Raw genomic sequence first — 19,579 nt, forward strand, 5'->3', positions numbered from 1 at the left:
ATTAGGCCATCTCCAAGTATTTAATTTAATTAAAATATCAATAGTGTCATTTTATTTTGCAAGAAGAATTTAAAGTGGAAGGGACTTTTATCAGACATCTGTATCTAATCCCCTCATTTTACAGATGAGGAGACTGAGGGCCAGAAAGGAAAAATGATCTGACCAAAAAGTCCTTGAACTCAGTCCTGTGACTTTCAAGTTCAGTGATCTTTCCCCTATACCATAAAACTGAAAGAAAAAAGCAGAAGAGTCAATCAATGCCTTACACTTTATATAATACTCTGCAAATTACAAAATGTTTTCATGTAATTTTCTCACATACCCATTCTAACCAAACAACAAGCTTGAACAACTTAACCAAAAATAAAAGCTGAGTAATCAAAAATCTATTCATAGTTGCTGCACACAGAAATAGATTTCAAGTAGAAGTAGAAAAATAAAAGAAACCCAGAAATGCAAAGGTACAATCATGGTCAACAACTAAGCTCCTTCTAGAACCTATTAGAGGTAGAATCTCTGCCTATCTTTTTATTCTCTCATTGTTTTTAGTCAAATTCCCCACTGGTATTATTAGAAAGAATGCCTTCACTACACACTGGGACTTCCTTTTCCTCTGTTCTCACTTAATTCTAAATCCTCTGCACTTCTGACTTCATTCTACTGAAATTGCCTGTTCCAAAATTACCAAAGATCCCATAACTGTCATATCTAATGGATATTTCTCAATCCTCAGTCTCAACATCTCTGCAGCATGTAATGCTGTTAGCCCTCCTTCTTCTCCTGTTGGACTCTGCACTTTTTTGCCATTTCTCTCTCTTGATTCCCTATAACTCAAGACAAGCTGCTAACCATAGATGTTACTGGTGACTTCATCAGCTCTCATGAACTCAATTAGCATCTCTGCAGATGACTCCTATCCCTACTCTCTTCTCCTGAGCTCCAGGCCCACATCATCAATTACCTTCTGGGCATCTCAAACTCAACATGTATCTCTCCTCTCAAATCCACTCCTCTTGAGTTTCTTCTATATGACTCTCAAAGGGCATCATTCTCCTTCCAGTCACTTGGGTTCCATAATCTTAATGACTTTTCATTCTCATTCAACTCACATATCCAATCAATTGCCAAATCCATTGACATATATATTCCTTATCTTCAGAGCCTCCTCCCTAATGCAAAACCCCATCACCTCTAAATCAGTAATGTTTTTGAATGTTTCTATTTTTTAAAGACCAATACTTTTCTCTTTTGTCAGTTATATAGTACAGTCCAAGAGTGTGTTTAGAGGTCCCTTCTTTCTATTTGAGAAAATATTATCACCTCTATCACCTCATAATGATTGGTTTTGCCGTAATTTGAAAATGCTCCTGTCACCAAAACCAGTTTGTTCCTGAAAAACATTCAGCTTAGAAGGTGTGAATTTTAGTTTTACTCCACCCTGCTTAGTCTTTAGAAGAATAGCAACCAGGAAGGTATACACCCCCACTTAAGGATTAACTGTGAGGAGGATGGCCTATGACCCACACGTGCTAGCAAGTGACAAATCAGAAACAATTGACATATCCCCTGGGCTGTCCTACGTCAAGCTTAAGCTACCACTGGTACATGTGAGGTACAAGTGATGTAAAGAACTGCCTATATATTTTGCATCACTTCCTCTCTCTCTCTCTCTTGCTCTCGCTCTCAGAGACATTGGGCTCGCTCATGCCTCGGTGTTGGGAGCTCTCTGGGGGGTGTCTTGGCATGCTTGAGGCGTTTTTGCTCTGTAGCGTGGTTTAGGTGAGGCATCTTCCCTGAGCAACCTTGGTGAGTGGTTAGACTGATTCCTCCTTTCCTTAATCTCCTAAAGGCACTATCCTCTGAGGAAGGCCCCTCGTCTCAGAGAAGACATCTCGGATAGAAGCCAAGCTAGATTTAGCCTCAGAGGCTGAGGCCTCTGAACTTCCCTTGGTTTAGGTTAGGCCAGAGAAATCTTATTCCCTTTCCTCTCTCTTCTTCTTAATTTCTTCCTACTGTTGTAATTAAGCCACCATAAAAATCCCAAACTGACTTGAGTATTTTATTGGGATTGAATTTAAATCCCTGTCGACCCCTAAAATAATATATTCCAGTCCACAACCCTAATTTTACCCTCAACAAAGGAAATATCTAGGTTTCTATCCCAACTTGGTAGTCTGTATTGAACAAGTATTTCTCTCATTGTTGATTATCTGGTTGTCATTCTGAATAAGGTGTGGCATGACATTACATCAAACATACTAGGTATTAAGACATATTTTCTTTTAGGCCATAAGGTACAGAACTGATAATTGGTTCCAAGTATATTGTTCTAAGGCAGAAGGTAACAATAAGGTAACAACAAGAAGGTAAACAAACAAATACATAAATGAACCCTGTCACTAGTCTGTGGTTTATCCTGTTAAGTATATTTAACTGCTAGGATATTTATTGCTAGTTACCTAGTTGTGTGCAACCCCAAAGCATCTATAGTTTAGCTTGTCTCCTTCTCTCCTTACACCTAAATTTTGTCCCAGATTCCAAAGGTCTTAAGGAATCTCCATAGAAGCTTATAACAGTGGAGAGACTACTCAGAGTGATGGGAATGTTAACAATCAAAAGAACAAGTGATGGAACATACTAACTAGACCATCAGGAGCCCTGCCTTTGTTTCCTCCCTACTTCTATCCATTGACACTGAGGTTGTAGTATTGCCAGGGAACATCTCCCTAGATAATGATCTTTTTACTTCAAGCATCTAATTTCTTTGCAGTATCCACCTACAAAAGAAAAACAACCTCTAGAAATTACTATATTGGTATTCCTAGAGTTTACTCCATTTTATTTTCTCCAAATTGAATTTTTTTTTAATTTTAATCAGATAAATTATACTTAATACTTCCCAAGAAGCAGCACCATAGAGACCAAGGGTCCATTCATGTTTTTTAATTACATTTTTGGAAAGAGTTTCAGTAGCAAATGCTGCTTACAGGAAGTATTCTTGAATATTTTCATGTCTTAATTTGAAAATGTGGGTGTGGTTATACCACAAACACTGCACTCACATCCTGTCCCTTGTGGTTTAAAAGCTTTTACTTCATGTTCTAGGCATTGTAGGGTATAAAGTTAGCAGACATAGTATGACATGTAACTTAATTCTAGAGCCATGGTGACAAACCAATGGCATGTGTACCAGAGAGGGCACACAGAGTCCTGTGGGCATGGGACCATCACTCCCCCAATCCCCCTCTCAGAGTTCATTACTAGAAAGCCAGAGGGACTCAGGGATGAGCTACTCCCTCCCTTTCCCCTCTCCATCACACCTGAGGACATTTTTTTCACTTTACCCACCCCTCTGCCCAGCAGCCCAATGGGAGCACTTCCTCCCTCCCCTGGGGATGGGGAGAGGGGCACACCCTTGGTCTCTAACCATCACTGTTCTTGAACCTTAGAAAAAGATGGAGTTGTTACAGTCCCTATTTCACAGAGAGGTCAGGGATGTTAATCTTGTTAATTGACAATATATCAAATCATTACTGAAAGTACCACTAAGCAAGTTAGATGATGATTAACACCTGCTGCGCTAGTCTTCTCTTTTTGTCTGATAAAGACCAGGCAGCTATCCTTTAGAGTAATTCTTTTTTTCCCCTCATGGAAGAATAGGCAATTTGAAGCCTCCAGACAACTATAGATAAGAATGTCAGGCCTGGAGTCAGGAAAATCCATCGTCCTGAGTTCAAATCTAGTCTCAGACACATACTAGGTATATATGATCCTGGGCAAGTCACTTAATCATTCCTGTCTGCCTCAGTTTCCTCATCTGTAAAACAAATTGGAGCAAGAATGTAAACCATTCCAATGTCTTTCCCAAGAAAACCCCAAACTGGGTCACAAAGAGTCAGACATGACTGAAAACAACTGAACAACAATTAATCAATAGAACACTGATTAATACTGACTCTGGAGCAGCACCAAGGAAATGGAGCCGTGGGCTAGATTTTAAAAGCAAATTTAGATGAATATGGAACACATTAATCTACTTTGGGAGTGACAACATTTTTCAGCTTGTTAAAGAATAGTGGCTTAATACTTTATTTTGTGGTTTTGGTAAAGTCATTGGTATCAGTCAGCAAGCATTTATTTAGCAATATGTGCTAGGTACTGTATCAACTATGAGCTATATAAATACCTAGTGGAACAGCTCCTGCCCTTTAAGGAGCTTAGCTTACAGCATATAGAAAAGCAGAGGGGTGTTACATATAAGTGTGTATGTGTATATATGTGTGTACATGTGTACGTATGTATTGCATATGTGTGTACACATGTGTATATGAGAAAGACAAAGACAGAGTCTGCTGCTAGATACAGTCACTGTTAGCCCAATGATTAGAGTCTGCTAGTTGCGAGAGGCTGAACTGCAGGGGCTGCCCCCTTTGCCCCCCCACCTTGGTTTTGATTTACTGCTTGGTTTGTTCCACTGTAGACTTCTGTGCTGGGCTAAAGGTTAGAACTGAGTTCCTCTAGGGTTTATAATCACTGGGCTATATTCTGGAACTCATTCCTTGCTTCTCAAGACAAGTGGGTCCTCTGTTCCCTCTTGACCATAATTGCTCCCCTCTGCCTGGATTTTATGTTGCAACCTGGAACTGGGGTTATGGGCAACAAAGCTACAGATGGTACCTCTTCTGTTCCCAAGGCTAGTAGAGGGGTGGCCCCTAGGATCGCTTTCTGCCCAGGTGTTCAATCTTTTTATTGCTCCTGGGTGCAGGCCCATTGTGGTACCACTATTGGTGCTGCACTGAACTCCTGGTTAGTCCCCACTTCAATGTCTGTAGACTTTTGTCTCTCTTCCTAAGCTGCCCTAAGTTGGGAAAATAACTCACTTGGCTTTCCTTGGCTTTCCTGACCAGAATTGGATCTGGTGCTCTTTTTCAGTCATTGTTAAGGCAAAACTGCTAGATCTCACTTGACCATCTTGACTCCCCCTCAACATTTATAATTTTTGAAGAGAATTATGCTGAAGAAAATAACTGCTACTTTGCAATGAGGACTTCTGATATACTTGCAATAACTACATTTGAACCAACATTATGATAACCTGGGACTTACTTTTTGTAACTATAAAGGCAGCATTTCAAGAGTAAAAGAGTAAATGGTAATATTTGTATTGTAAATACTTTTTTTTTAAAGTGTAGTTTATAACACCTAATCTCAATACCTTATTTACAACTGTATGAGATGGATTGGACCTTGGTGGTCACTTAGTCCAAACTGCCCATATATAGCGCCCCTATAGCACACCTAACAATTCCAATGACAGGGAATTTACTACCTGTATAAGGCAATCCATTCAGAGAGAGGCCAGTTTTCATATCTAAGCAATACATCTACCTAATATTTTCTATGTAAATGAGTTACAAATAAAATATGATAGCTACAAATTATATAAAATCTAAATAAATTTCCACTGTAATGGGCTAAAATCTGGGCTAGGAAAAAATGGTGCCTGGATTGTTAGCTCATGTGTTGGCAAAATATATACTAGACAACGGCCAATGTTTTTAGTTATGTTTAAAATTCTACTCTATTGCTTTTTTTATATTATTAACATTTCAGAAGTGTGACCACTAGAATCTAAATTCTGCCCAATATTGTATATAATTTAATAAGGAAATGAAAATTTTTCTGTGATCCAAAATTAGTTCTTGTTTACCTCATTGGGAGATATGCTAAGCTTTTATCAATTAAAAAATGCTATGGTACTTAATCTTCTAATACATAAATATTCTAAAATTTAGTCAAGCAATATCTTAAAGAGTTTACCAATCCTTATGCTGAATTTGCCTGTTTAACTAGTATGCTAAACCTTGCAACTAACCATAAAATGGTGTATTGCATCAGCGCCGAGAATTTCTCTGCGGAACAATTCCCAATATCATGTTGGTGAGCTACTTTAAGCTAACATGATCTCATCCAACATAAGAGATTCTTTCAGTGTCACTTCTTTTAGGCCATGAGGAATACTAATTATTGCCATTTCAGCTTCTAGCAATAAGTATTTTAATTGTTTACCTGCTGAGTACAGCTTCCTTGTCTGCCAAACGACTTTTAATTTTACTAGTCAGGTAGTCCAAAAAAAGGGTCCAGATATCCAAACAAGAGAAGTATCCTTCATGGGTGGGCTATAATGCAAAAGAAATACAGGTAATGAAATTAACAAATATAGGAAATGCTTTTTTTAAAGGTTGCATGCTCAATCAATGTTTATTTACTTTTACTTTAGAAAATTAAAAACAAAAGCATGCAACTCCTGAACAAATATTCCTCCAATATATGAAATCAAATTTTCTCTAGAAAGCCAAGTTAAAAAATTTTACACAGTAATGGAGAAAATCTTTTAATAGATGCTATGTATTAGTAGTGTTATGGAGAATAATAAATGAATCTTCTAAAATCAAAGGTTTGTTTCAGGGACCAAAAAAAACCTGAATTTAAGACTTCTGATTCAGATGTTATTGTAAAAAACTCGGCAAAGAGCACAACTCTCCTACATACACCAGAAAATATCTGAAAAGGTCTCCAGATTACAAAAATAATAAAGAAAATCAATTATTTCTGCCTGATCCACACAACTGTACAAAAATACAGCCAGAAGTACAGAGGCTGGGAGTAGGTTCACATCAGGGAAACCAGTTCAAACTCCAATAATCAGAAACGGATACTAAAAGCAAAGAAGTGCCAAGGAAAACAGTGTGAGCTCCAATAAATTGGTCTGAATCCAACAAAAGATGTTCATTTTCAAATAATCCTGAAGGGGTTTGTTGAGATGTTCCAAGTTATCCAGTTACCTTTCTCCATTTATGCATTTTAACAAATAGTAGTTAACAGCTAAGGCCATTTTCTTCTATACCTGGTCCTCTTTCAAATCTCTTTTAAGTTTGTGCTTCTAAAATCAGCATAAAGGGCTTAAAATTCATTATTATACTTGCTAGTAGGTGGGCTTAGTCCAAATCATGCTGCTGCAGTCATTATGCACAAGAATACTTAGATCACTTTGTGGAAGAGGCCTTTTGCTCAACACTTCCTCATACTTAAAAAAAAAAAAACACCACTTCATTTGATCTGATCTTCCCCATAAAATCCTTTATAACTCTCTTCCCTTTCATGGCTAAATTCCATGAGAAAGTCATCTAGGCTTAGTGCCTCAACTTCCTTTCCTCTCATTCAATTCTAAACCCTCTACAGTCTGACTTCCCACTTGATCATTCAAATGAAACTGCTTTCTCCAAAGGTATCAATTCTCTTTTTTTTTTTACTCTTGCCTTCAGTCTTAGAATCAATACCAAGCATCAGTTGCAAGGCAGAAGAGCAGTAAGAGTTAGCTAAGGGCTAGCAATTGGGATTAAGTGATTTGCCCAGGGTCACATGGCTAGGAAGTGTTTGAGGCCAAATTTGTACCTAGGCCCCCTCATCGCCAAGCCTGGTTCTTCTATCCATTGAGCCATCTAGCTGACCCTCAATGATCACTCAAACTGTCAAATATAATGTCCTTGTTCTCATTCCTCATCCTTCTAGAATTCTTTGTAGACCAACAATCTTGACTGTTCTCATTCTCTGAATTTTCATGACACCATTTACTCCTGATTTTTCTATTTGTTTGATAGCTCTTCATTCTTCTCTGTTGGATCTTCAGCTAGGTCATACCTACTAACAGTTGGGCTCCCTAAGGCTCACCACTTTTCCTTCTCTAAACCTGGAATATCTCTTCTGTTTTCTACATATTTCAAAGATCACTGACAATGACCTAGAATAACACTGATCAGTTCTTTCAATACTATAGAACATAATTCATCTGAGTCTGGTGACTCTTGCCATCTTCCTTTTTGCACTGGCTATCAATTCCCTATTAGCCTTTTACTATTTTGATCACTATGGTCCAAAGATCATCCTCCTTGGCAAAGAAAAATAAAATATAATTGAAAATGCTTTATCTTATCTCTTGTCCATTATCATCATTTCATGTAAAGGATAATTTAATGAAGGAACTTCAATTTGTATTCATAGTTTAATGTCTCCTTATAACTTTAAACCATCTGCATGTAATCCCATTAAAAATTCAGCATTTTAGTGAGAAGTTCTAAGGAATGATCCTAGTTATTAGCTGTGTATGAAAATCACAAATCAATAAATAATAGCTGAGTAAAATAAAAAAGTGTTGCCTATAGTGCTTTGTAGGGGAAAAAAATTCTTGCCAAGGAGTTTGCACATGCAAATTCCAGCATCCTGGAATGTGTCCAGATGCTCCTGAGGCTATGGTTTATGATTTCTCAATTAGCTACAGAATGATTTTGGCTGTCTTTATAGCAACATATATGGAACAGAGGCTACATAAGTTGCCATACAGATAGGGCAAGCTGCTCCACTTTCAAGATGTCCCACTGGGGAAAAAAGATCCAGCTGGGCAGACTCCTTCTGGGATGAATTTGTGTAATCTTTTGAATAAAATATAAATACCTATTAGCTGATAAGGCTTAGCTTCTCTGGGAGGGTATCGAAACTGAGATTTATAGCTCTCACAATAAAGTCAGTTTTGTTCAGAAGATTTTTTACCAGTATTGTTCTTTTATATTCATTTACTACAAGTATCAGAAAGATAACCTTTCTTTGATTCTCCTCTTTCCCCAAAAACAGCTTTAAAAAAACATATCACTGGAGAACATATCCACAAATAAGATTAAAGTCCCATTGTAGCATTAGAGTTCAGGTAGTCTGTGGTATATACAGATCATAATACTACTACTTTTTCTACCTTCATTAATTTTCACACAAAAGCTCATAGACACTCTCTCCCAAACTCCCCACCTCCCAACCCCAATTCTTAAATTTTACCAATTTCTGGATTTCCTCACATACATGAATTTTCTAAATATACCATTTTGTTAAACCTCTTTCCCTAACCTGTTCCTTTTGAATAAGGTCTACCTTTCCAGAGCCATATTCCAATCATGGGTATCATCCTACAAAGTATGTGTGTATGTGTGATAGTCTGCCACCTGGTTTTCTTAGTCATATTTTGTACAGACATCCAAGACTATGGCTTTATTAGTTTTCTTGGATGTTTATCTCTTAGAACATCAGAATATCTCTACTATTCTTCTTTGAGAGCTATAGCTGCTCTAGGTTATCTAGATAGTTTCTTTTAACTTTCCTCTTCAACTTAAAGTCCTTTTGATCAGATTTGCTAAACTTCAAGCAAATACAATAATATTTAAATGCAAACCATCTTTAGCCAAGAGCACATTATTCCTATATTTGAAACCCCAATTCAGAAATCCAAATCATATTCTCAGACACTATCTAACCAGCTGTGTACTTCCCAAATCCATTGCTCTCTTCAAAAGCCCTTGATCAACAACAATGACATCAATACCATCTCTGTCCCATAAAGTTTGCTTCTCTCCTAAGATTTCATAATCTTTAGGAATGTTTTCTATAGTTATTCCGACATCAGCATCTGTAACCAAATAAAGTCACCAGGTGTGGACAGTAGTTATGCAGAGAAACAAGTCTTGAGAACTTCCCTGGGTGGTTCCAGATCCATCCCTTGGAGAGAGACATCACATCTCACTATTTTTAATCAGGCTGACAAACAGTTGCCATTAATTGCTTCTTCTTCTTCTTACTTTTACTGGATGATTGCTCACCTGCCAACATCTGAGGATCCACATCATTATTCCTTGGAACACAATGCAGCTGCTTCAGCTCTTTGCTCCATGGGAGAAGAACCCTCTTGTCTGGTGCTTGGCACCCAACAGTCTCATTCCCTTCTCATCTGTCATAATCTTTGACCCTCCAATCTCCTGACACAAGTCAGAATTCCTCCCTTTTGCTTCTTCAAGATCCCTTTTCTTGTTTTCCCACTGATATCTCAGAATCAGAGGATTCTGTGACCCTGTGTCTTTTTTTTTTCCATTTGTAAAGAAACACTTTTCTTTGATGGTCTGGAGAGATGGGGCATTCTTCAAGCCTCCTTAGCTTCTCATCTAAGAGGAAGACAAACCTGCGAAGTTTGATTATACCTTTTCCCACGCAAGCTGAAAGTAAAATCAGGGAACAAGGCTACTTATATAAAAGCATACCAGTATAGGGCAAGCTTCAGAGATATGCCCCCTTCTTCTACCCCTTGAATAGAATTCTGGATGGACAATGAGCATAGACTCCCACACTCAACCAAAAATAAAGAGTAAAATGTAGGAGGCTGAGTTCACAAGGAGGAAGCTCAGCTGGCTACACACTAAAGGTAGAGAGAGAAAAGAAAAAGATATTTGTTTCATGGCCACATACCTAGATATCTTCCAAGATACAAAAATTCTATCTTCAAACTTTCAAACTGAATTTTTAAATTTTTTTTAAATCTAGTTCTTAAATTGTTTTCTATCCTACATAGTAATTAAGAGTCATCTGGAAAATTAATATTGCACTAGGAGTCAGATTTCTAAATATTTTCACCTTATCCTCCTATATGCACTCTCTTGTTTTCTAATTTTAGTACTCCTCTTCTTCTCAAATTCTGACTTCCCAAACCATGGTCCTAATTCTAGATAAGGAGAATAGAGCTTATATGAGTAAAGTTCAATGTTCAATGCTATCAGCATTTTCCCTCAAAAATGTGAAATATTCAACAATAACAAAAATAGCATGTAGTAATTTTTTGGTATATAAATAAGTTTTATTTCCCCTATTTAGTTCCAAAATGTCTCCAATTCCTCCTTTTCCAATGGACATTCCATTCTCCTACATTCCCATTTATGAGTTGTCAATATATTTCAAGTCCAAACAAAATTAATTTGGAAAACTCTTCTCTAATGCTTAACTTAATGTTCTTGCTACACTGGAAAAAAAATTGGATATGGAAATAGGGGCCATAATTACAAATTCTGTCACTTAATGCCTATGTGATTATAGCCGTATTAGTTCTCTCTGGTGCCATTTTCCTCAGCTTTTGGACTATATAATTTCTATGGTTCTTTCTAATTCTTGAACCTCAGTTCCTATTTAAAATTCCTCAAATATTTTTGTCTCTTCCAATCTCTATATACCCATCTTCAACCTTTTCAACTTCTACTATCTACATCCCCACTTCATTTCCAACAGGTTAATAATATCTTCCTCCCAAGACCTCCAAGCTACCAATGGTGCTCTGTGCTCTTCTCTTACACATAACTATTTTTCCTTTTTTTTCTGTGAAATCCCTTTACAGTTGAAATCTTTCAATTCTTCACCCTTCTAATCCTCCTAAATTCATCTTTACCATTCAATAACATTTTTCTCACAAGTATGCCCTATGAACTCTTCAGAATTGAACAAATGTTATACCAAATCCTGAATTTCCTTTCTCCTTCTAAATGTCTTCCGACCTCATAAAAGAATATTTTTTTAAATCTATTTGAAATTAGTTGCAGTTACAAAAAATTTAATTCAATTCAATAAATATTCACTAATGGCTACTATGTGGCAAGGTACAAGCCTTCCAAAAACTAAAATAAAACAGTCCCTACCATCAAGCATCTTATAGTCTATCTACTAAGAGATAAAATACAGATATTAGTAAATACAAGGTAATTTGAATAAGGATAGAGCACTAATGACTGGGAGAGTTGGAGTAGAAGAGTTAGGAGAGGCCTGCTGCCTATGGAAGATAGCACCTGAGATGAGCCACAAAAGAAGATAAAGCTTATTGAGTGACAGAGATCTGAACACAGCACTTTCCAGGAGGCATAAGATATTTGCTTATATAAATGCATGGAGGTGGAATATGGAATGTTGAATTCAAAAACAACAAGTATAGTCATGTTTGGATGAAATGTAGAGTTCTCAAATTCAACTTAAGTCAATAAGGTTGTTTTTTTAAGAGGACAAATGGAGTTAAGTGACTTGGTCACAGAGCTAGGAAGTGAATAGGCCAGATTTGAACCCAGGTTCACTTGACTTCAGTCCTGGTACTCTATCCAATGTTAACTAGATACCTGACAACAAGCTTTTATTACATGCTCACTAAGTGCAAGATACCATGCCAGCTCTGAGAAGACAAAATTAAAGTACTTCTTTTTGTAGTGAGTGTAAATATAAACCTGGGGGGCACCTGATATGAGCCCTAAAGAAAATGAATGCCAGGAAATGATAACCTAAAATAAAGTCAAACAAAGAGAAAATGGAATGCTGAGTTAGAGAAATATCAAATAACTAAGCCAATTTTGGCTGGAAAGTAGACTGTAAAAGAGCTGAGGATTGCAAAATGGCGTATCTACTAGCTTTGTGACCTGGGTCAAGTCACTTAAACCCCACTGCCAATCCCTTACTATTCTGCCTTGGTACCAATACACAGTATTGATTCTTGGGCAGAAGGTAAGGGTTTTGTTTATTTTTAATGGCATATCATAATGGTCATGGTGCCCTAAACAGAAATAGACAATTTGGAGCAACAGAAGATCTAAGGGAGAAAATAATGAAATCTACTGCAAACTATTTAACAATCATTTGACATGACCATTTAACAATCAAATAAGTAAAATTAAGGAGAAATACAGACAAAACGACTCTTAAGACTACACCCTGAACACAATAAATTGGTAAATATGGCAAAAAATATAAGTCAATAATAGAGGGAGTTGATTAAAGACAAGCAATAACAATAAAGTGTTAATGGAGCTATGGACTGGTCCAATTATTCTGGAAAACAATTTTGAGTTAAATAAGTAAAATATCTATACTCTCTGACCCAGGGATGCTATTATTAAGTATATGCCCCCAAAACATTGGGGGGAAGGTGGGGAGAAAGATCCATTCACACCTAAATAATCACAACATGGTTTTTGTGATAGCAAAGTACTGGGGAAAAAAATTAATGTGGCTAAACAAATTATGATAAATATAATTAACGTAAGAAACAATGAATTGGATTTTACAGGAAAACCTGTACAAATGGATTAAATCAGTTAGTCATCAATTGGATGCCTACTATGTGCCAAGCACTGTGCTAAGTTCTAGGAATAGAAAGACAAAAGATAATTCCTGCTCTCAAGAAGCATGGAGTTTAATGGGGAAAACATCATACAAACTACTATATGCAAATGAAATAAATACAGAATAAATTGGATATCATCTCAGAAAAATGACAATAAAGAGGACTGGGAAGGGCTTCTTGCAAAAAGCAAGGCTTTAACTGAGACACAAAGAAAGCCAAAGATGCTAAGAGGCAAGAGATGATGAGAAAGAGCAAAAATGTGTCCAAATATAGGACACAGCCAGTAAAAAAGCTCAGACTCAGAAATGGAATGTCATGTACAATGAACAACCAGAAAACCCATGTAAGACAACAGTTTCATTCAGTAGAGTGGTCTCATCAGGAAGAAAAAATAAACAGCTTGATTTTTGTTTGAAAAAAGACAGAGACCCAGGCTTTTTTGCCAACAGTTGAAAAGAAAACAGTAATAATACAAATGAAGATGTCAAAAATGGGATGTGGGGTGAAAGCTCCTGGAAGAAATGGAAGAAGACAGGATTATAGAGGCAAAAAGTTAGGGCAGATCCACCTTTTCTGTCAGAACAGGAGCAAAGAAGTAGAAACCAGGGGATAATGATGATGAGGTATACTCAGTACAGAAGTGCAGGAACTAGGAATGGAAGGAACTCACAAAACTGGATTCATTTTCTCAAGAAGAGTAATACACTAAAGAAAGATTAGAACCTAGCATGTCTATAATCCTGACTCCTCTGCTCTATAAAGTTCCCAATTTTAAGGTATTTAAAAAATTCAGTTCTCTCTCCCCTTCCAACTTAATGGCATTAACTATAAAATGGGAGAACTTCAAATAAGTTAACATAATGCAGTACTTTAGGTTTGCAATATTAAGAGTAAAAATATATTATTTAAACAATGAACATTAAATAAAAATTGTAATTTCATGCCATACCTGATGAAATGTGTACTTGAATAACAGTGTCAAAAACTCTACCACAGGAAACTGGGAGTAGGATTCTATCCTCCTCAAATGGACACTCACAAAGAGACGAAGAAAGTCAGTAAACTTCTCGATGTAGCTAAATAAGAAAAAAAGATTACAATGTAAAAATCTCAAAGTCTACCTTCAATGGAAATAACTTAATGAGATAAATGAAATGCAAGATTAAACAGCCCAAATCCTTTTTACATTACCAAAACACACTGATTTAACCAAAATATTTTCAGTTTAAAACATAAAAGCCTGCATCAGTTACCTACAGGACACGCAACCCTTCTCTCCATTAACACCTGAAACATAGCAGAAAAGTAACTTTAATGCTTAGATAATAAGGCCTTCTGATAAGCAACTACTCTCATACTTCCCCAACTACTGAAGTGGCATGACCCATATAAATAAAATGAAAGTAAAATGAGTGAACAATTGATAGGTGGGTCATATCACTTGTATAGAGCAACTCAAGGTAACAGCATTTTACTCAAATTTATAGGTGAAAATTCATTAGTTAGAAGGCATAATTATGAAAGTATAAATATCAAAAACCATAGAGACAAGCTGATGATCTTCAAAAGGGTTAACAAGCTACTAAAATAGATCTAGGTTTGAAATCCAAATATATTTTGTTCTTTTATTTCTGATGATATCTAATGCCCCAATTATCTCCAAAGTTTTTTTTTTTTTTCCAACAGGAATGAAATTTTTTAATACTTAGAAAGATGTAACAACCTGTCATTTTATAAAATCATAACATTAGAGTCTGAAAAGGACCTTAGAGCTCACAGAGTCAGGAATCTGGGAGTACTCAAGAAGTGAAATGACTGACTCGCTCACTAATTGCAGGAATGAGACAGACTCAGATTCTTAGATTTCCCACCCCATCCCCAATTCGGTATTTGTTCCACTGTATGATGCTACCCCAACCCCAAATCCAAAGATACTCCTATGACCATTTCATAGATAAGCATGTGCCAAAACAACAAGGATAACAAAATCCTCTGATTAAACGCACAGCACATCACTCTCACATTCAGAAACTGTCATTTCAAGCCCCTAAATACCAAAAGGTGATTGGAAAATGAGATGGATAACTTTTTTTTTAGTGTTAATTAAAAAGATACAAAGAATCATCTGTCCTAGAATCAGGCAAGTCTACTAGTAAAAGAAATCTCTAACTGCAGTCAATAGTAGGTACAACTTCACTTTACTCAGTTCTCAGGCCATCTGAGATGACCAATGTCACAGGAACCCTAACCAACTTGATCATGGTTGGCCATGCCTTATTTTAGGGCCCATATTAATTCTAGAAAACATACATAGAAATAAAAGTATTTACAAGTTATACGGTATTAATTATTTCATAAGGAAAAAGGCTGAATGGATCACTGAACCAAATATTTAGGAAGGCTAACATCAATAGTATTTTTATGCTGTTATTTGTCCCTTTCATCAGAATCTCCAGATGTACTGAATAGGTAAAATTCCTCCTTTTATATTACTCAAGTAAAGAGATCTGTCTAAAGGTCCCTCTCCAATCGATCAAGAGTGGAACCTCCTCCACCCTAATCTAGCTCCTTCTATATTAAATTTGTATGTGTATATTTAAAGCATTTCAATTTTTTGTTCCTTAGAAAATACACTCAATTCTCAGTCATGCAAACTAATGGAGCACAGAGATTGAATGCACAAACAAATACAGTACAATACAAAAACCTCATTAAAGTCCAGGCCAACCTCTTTATTAAAAAATTAAATAAACCTGATCAAGCAACAATACTAACTAATCTTCATTCACCTCATTTTCCTTCCCTTGCCCACCTTCTGGTACAGGTGCTAATGAACAGTGGAAGAGTTAAGAGACAAGAAATTGTAAAGAGATAGAATAGAAGCAAAGAACCCAGTTAAGCAGCTTCTGAACAACTGAAAATTGACTATCTTTTTTTTTTTAGAATTTGTTATAACAGACTCAGAAGAGTCATAAAGCAAGCACACAGTATTTTTCATATCACCTGTCTGTACATGCAGAGCTCGCCTTTCACAGTGCAACTGGAAGCATATGATTGAAATACAAAATCAAAGGAAGCAAAAAAAGTTAACTTTAAAGTTCATATACACATAAACTACTATGATTTTTTATGTAGATCTAAGCTCAGGCTATGACAACAGCACTGTCCTAAGAGTAATACACAAGCCAATTTATTTGTTAATTAATTTATTTTTTAAACCCTTACGTTCTGTCTTAGAATCAATATTAGGTATCGGTTCCAAGGCAGAAGAGTAATAAAAGCTAGGCAGTTGAAATTAAGTAACTTGCCCAGGAGGATCACACAGCTAGGAAGTGTCTGAGGCCAGATTTGGCAACTTATTTTTAATGGCATGTCTCATAGTAAAAACTGAGAAGACAAAAATAATGAACTCAAAGAAAAAAGTAAGATATCTTAGAGAATACCATTTCAACTTAAATTACAACATGACAACTATCTTTTCACTGACTTATTATAAATAATTAGAGCAGCATTAGAAAGCCTTTCTAATTAAAATAAGAAAATATTGGAAAAACTGTTTCAAGAAAGCACTGGTACACTTGATTAGTCAAGTTGCTAATTCAAAGCATATCAAATTAGAAGGAAAGAACTTTATTACCCTAACAGGATATGAATTATTTCCACATGTATACAAAGTTTAATATTTGGAATAGATAGACAGTATATTCTTACACCAGTTTTATTTCTCTTAACTTAATAAAATTAAGCTTATATAATCAATATTCAAAATTTCAAACTAATCTCTAAATTACACAACTCCATGCATGTATATTTACATATCATACAGTAACAACCTCATAAAACAAAACTGCTAATGGTAATTAAAAGGACACAAATTCCTCAACTGGATATAATAATCAAAATTGGCCTGGGAAATTAGCTAAAGTAATAAGCATTTTTGCTTCCAGGCAATCTGTAAATGCCTACTAGTTCAATATAAAACACCCACTTGGAGGCTTCCAAACACACTCAACATGAATGTTCTTAAAATAAGCATCCAATTTCCCTCTTGCCTTTACACAGCAGTGTAGCATCTTGTTCATGAAAGGTGCAAGATACATAACTGACATCCCACTGCAAGGGAAAGAAAGAATTAGACCCTGACTCAAAGTGCTTCCATTTATCCTCAACTGGATTTTTAAAGGGGAGGTAGGCAAAAGGAAAAATAAAGACCCATGGTCTTATTTCTGGGTTTCATTCAAAAGAATGATAAAGAAGGTGTAAACTTTTCCATGTAAATGTGTCTATCTTTTGGTGACAATTCACTAAGATTTAATATTCATAAAACTGAGACTACTTCTTTGTCCTGGCCACTTCCTTTTACGTACCAAAAAAAAAAGCTAAAAACTAAAAGGCAACACCAACTGAAAAAGGGCAGATTGTAATATTCCTGTACCTCCATGTGCCTCTTCTGATGTTCCTGGCTATGAATGAGGGGCAGTTTCAGTTCTCGAACCACCTTATACCTGTAGTCAAATAAGTAAGGGAGAAAGGAAGAGGAGGAAAGAGGAGGGGGAGGAATATGGGAAATACAACAAAACCTAGAACCACCACAATCACTTGTCAAAATCAGTCCCTTTCCCCTTATCCACCCCAGCCCTTTGAGCTACAGTGAGACCTATACTTACCACAAACACCTACCTTTCTGCTCTTCTTTTGGAGCTCCAAATTCTGAAATCAAAGAGGATTAAAGACGCTATGCACAAGAGCAATGAACCATAATAACCTTTTCTGAGTACATAATTCTTACTCTACTATGGTTTCTTTCTCTTACCTTTCATCTAGTTCTTCTAGTCTGCTCTTCACTGTATGAGCATTATTATCCTTGGTGATTTTCTGCAGGAGGTAAAAAGTCTGCTGGAACATTCGCAGTAAATACTCTTCAAATTCCATAGGCACACAGTTCTTGGACATGAGTTCATTGATGCAAGACATGGCCAAAACACCAAGTCTGCCACGTTCCTGACCAAGGACACAGTTCTGATTGCTGCCATTGACTGACGCCATCTTTCTGGCCCGAATGTCACAGCCAAATCGAGCAAAGTGGAATATCGTGGTAAGAAGGGATGGGGTGATGCTGGTTGACAGAGGAATCCAGCTGAAGAGATGGGCCAGGCACTCCAAAGCCAGAGAACAGATATACTCACTCTCTGAATCAAGGATAGGGATTGGCTGATTTAACAGTTTGGCTGCGCTAGGACTCTGCAACAGGTTACTTAACAGATCACCTGAAAATTTAGGGGGGGAAAAATTGAAAAAGACTCTACACCCAAATCATCATTACAGAATAAAAACAATTCAATAATATAACCATTCTCAATCAGTTTCTAAAATTATTACACATGCTAGTTTTTCCTCCTGAGAATACATATTCAAAATTAATAAGATTAAAATAAAACATGAAATTTTTAAAAATTATTAGTATAACAAAGAAAACTAATTCTGATTTTTCCTTGAAATAATTTTTAGTTCTGTATGTTCATGACAAACCATTTCATTCTCCTACCCTCCTACCTTTCCAGCTGTATGTCACATTATCCCCCCGTGACATATATATATCATATACTAGCCAATACACATCATTTCCCATATACATCTAAACCTTTATCACTCCTGTGTCTTTGCCTATGCACTATGCCCAGAATGCTTACTCCCATATTTCCTGTGGTTAAATTCCTAACCCATCCTTCGAAACCCAGTTCAAAGCAATCTCCATGAATTATTCCCCATATCCTAGACAAAGGAAACTTTCCTTCTTTGGATTTCAAATATTATGCTTTGATGCTCACATTTTGTACTATGAAGTGTACATATCCACTTCCACTTCTCCAAACCTACCCCCCCACCCCACATGCCTTAAAGCAGTGTCACATAATAGCCGAAGTGCTGAGCTTGGAACCAGAAGATATCTCAGATCTCTGTCCTCACCACACACTTACTGTCTGAGAGACTCTGGTCAAGACACTTAATCTTTCAGGGCCTCAGTTTTCTCATCTCAGAGAGTGGTTATGAGCACAATTTCTTTGAAAACCTTAAAAGTTGAAATGATCTGGATGAATATATACAAAAATACAAACTGCCTAGACTAACAGAAGAGGAAATAGAATTCTTAAATAATCCCATATCAGAAATTGAAATCCATCAAGCCATCAAAGAACTTCCTGAGAAAAAATCCCCAGGGCCTGATGGATTCACCTGTGAATTCTATCAAACATTCAGAGAACAGTTAATCCCAATACTATACAAACTATTTGACATAATAAGCAAAGAGGGAGTTCTACCAAACTCCTTTTACGACACAAACATGGTACTGATTCCAACACCAGGCAGGTCAAAAACAGAGAAAGAAAACTATAGGCCAATCTCCCTAATGAATATAGATGCAAAAATCTTAAATAGGATACTAGCAAAAAGACTCCAGCAAGTGATCAGAAGGATCATTCACCATGATCAAGTAGGATTCATACCAGGGATGCAGGGCTGGTTCAACATTAGGAAAACCATCCACATAATTGACCA

At 36.5% G+C, this 19,579-nt stretch overlaps 1 protein-coding gene across 4 annotated transcripts in view; it reads right to left on the bottom strand.

The window, feature by feature from the left end:
* XPO6 (exportin 6) overlaps positions 1-19,579 on the bottom strand; it is a 111,145-nt gene that overhangs the window by 49,097 nt on the left and 42,469 nt on the right. For 2 of the 4 annotated variants that reach the window (XM_007499472.3, XM_056805509.1), the window contains exons 7-13: positions 17,835-18,288; positions 17,702-17,731; positions 17,457-17,526; positions 16,025-16,061; positions 14,275-14,308; positions 13,971-14,097; positions 6,070-6,179 (exon numbers count right to left, since the gene is read on the bottom strand). In XM_007499472.3, the coding sequence (XP_007499534.1) occupies positions 6,070-6,179; positions 13,971-14,097; positions 14,275-14,308; positions 16,025-16,061; positions 17,457-17,526; positions 17,702-17,731; positions 17,835-18,288 (862 nt within the window). The remainder of the gene's footprint in view (positions 1-6,069; positions 6,180-13,970; positions 14,098-14,274; positions 14,309-16,024; positions 16,062-17,456; positions 17,527-17,701; positions 17,732-17,834; positions 18,289-19,579) is intronic. The other 2 variants (XM_007499473.3, XM_056805510.1) reach the window with 1 other exon arrangement.

This window comes from Monodelphis domestica, chromosome 7 (genome assembly GCF_027887165.1).
Source record: "Monodelphis domestica isolate mMonDom1 chromosome 7, mMonDom1.pri, whole genome shotgun sequence".
In the NCBI taxonomy this organism is placed as follows: domain Eukaryota; kingdom Metazoa; phylum Chordata; class Mammalia; order Didelphimorphia; family Didelphidae; genus Monodelphis; species Monodelphis domestica.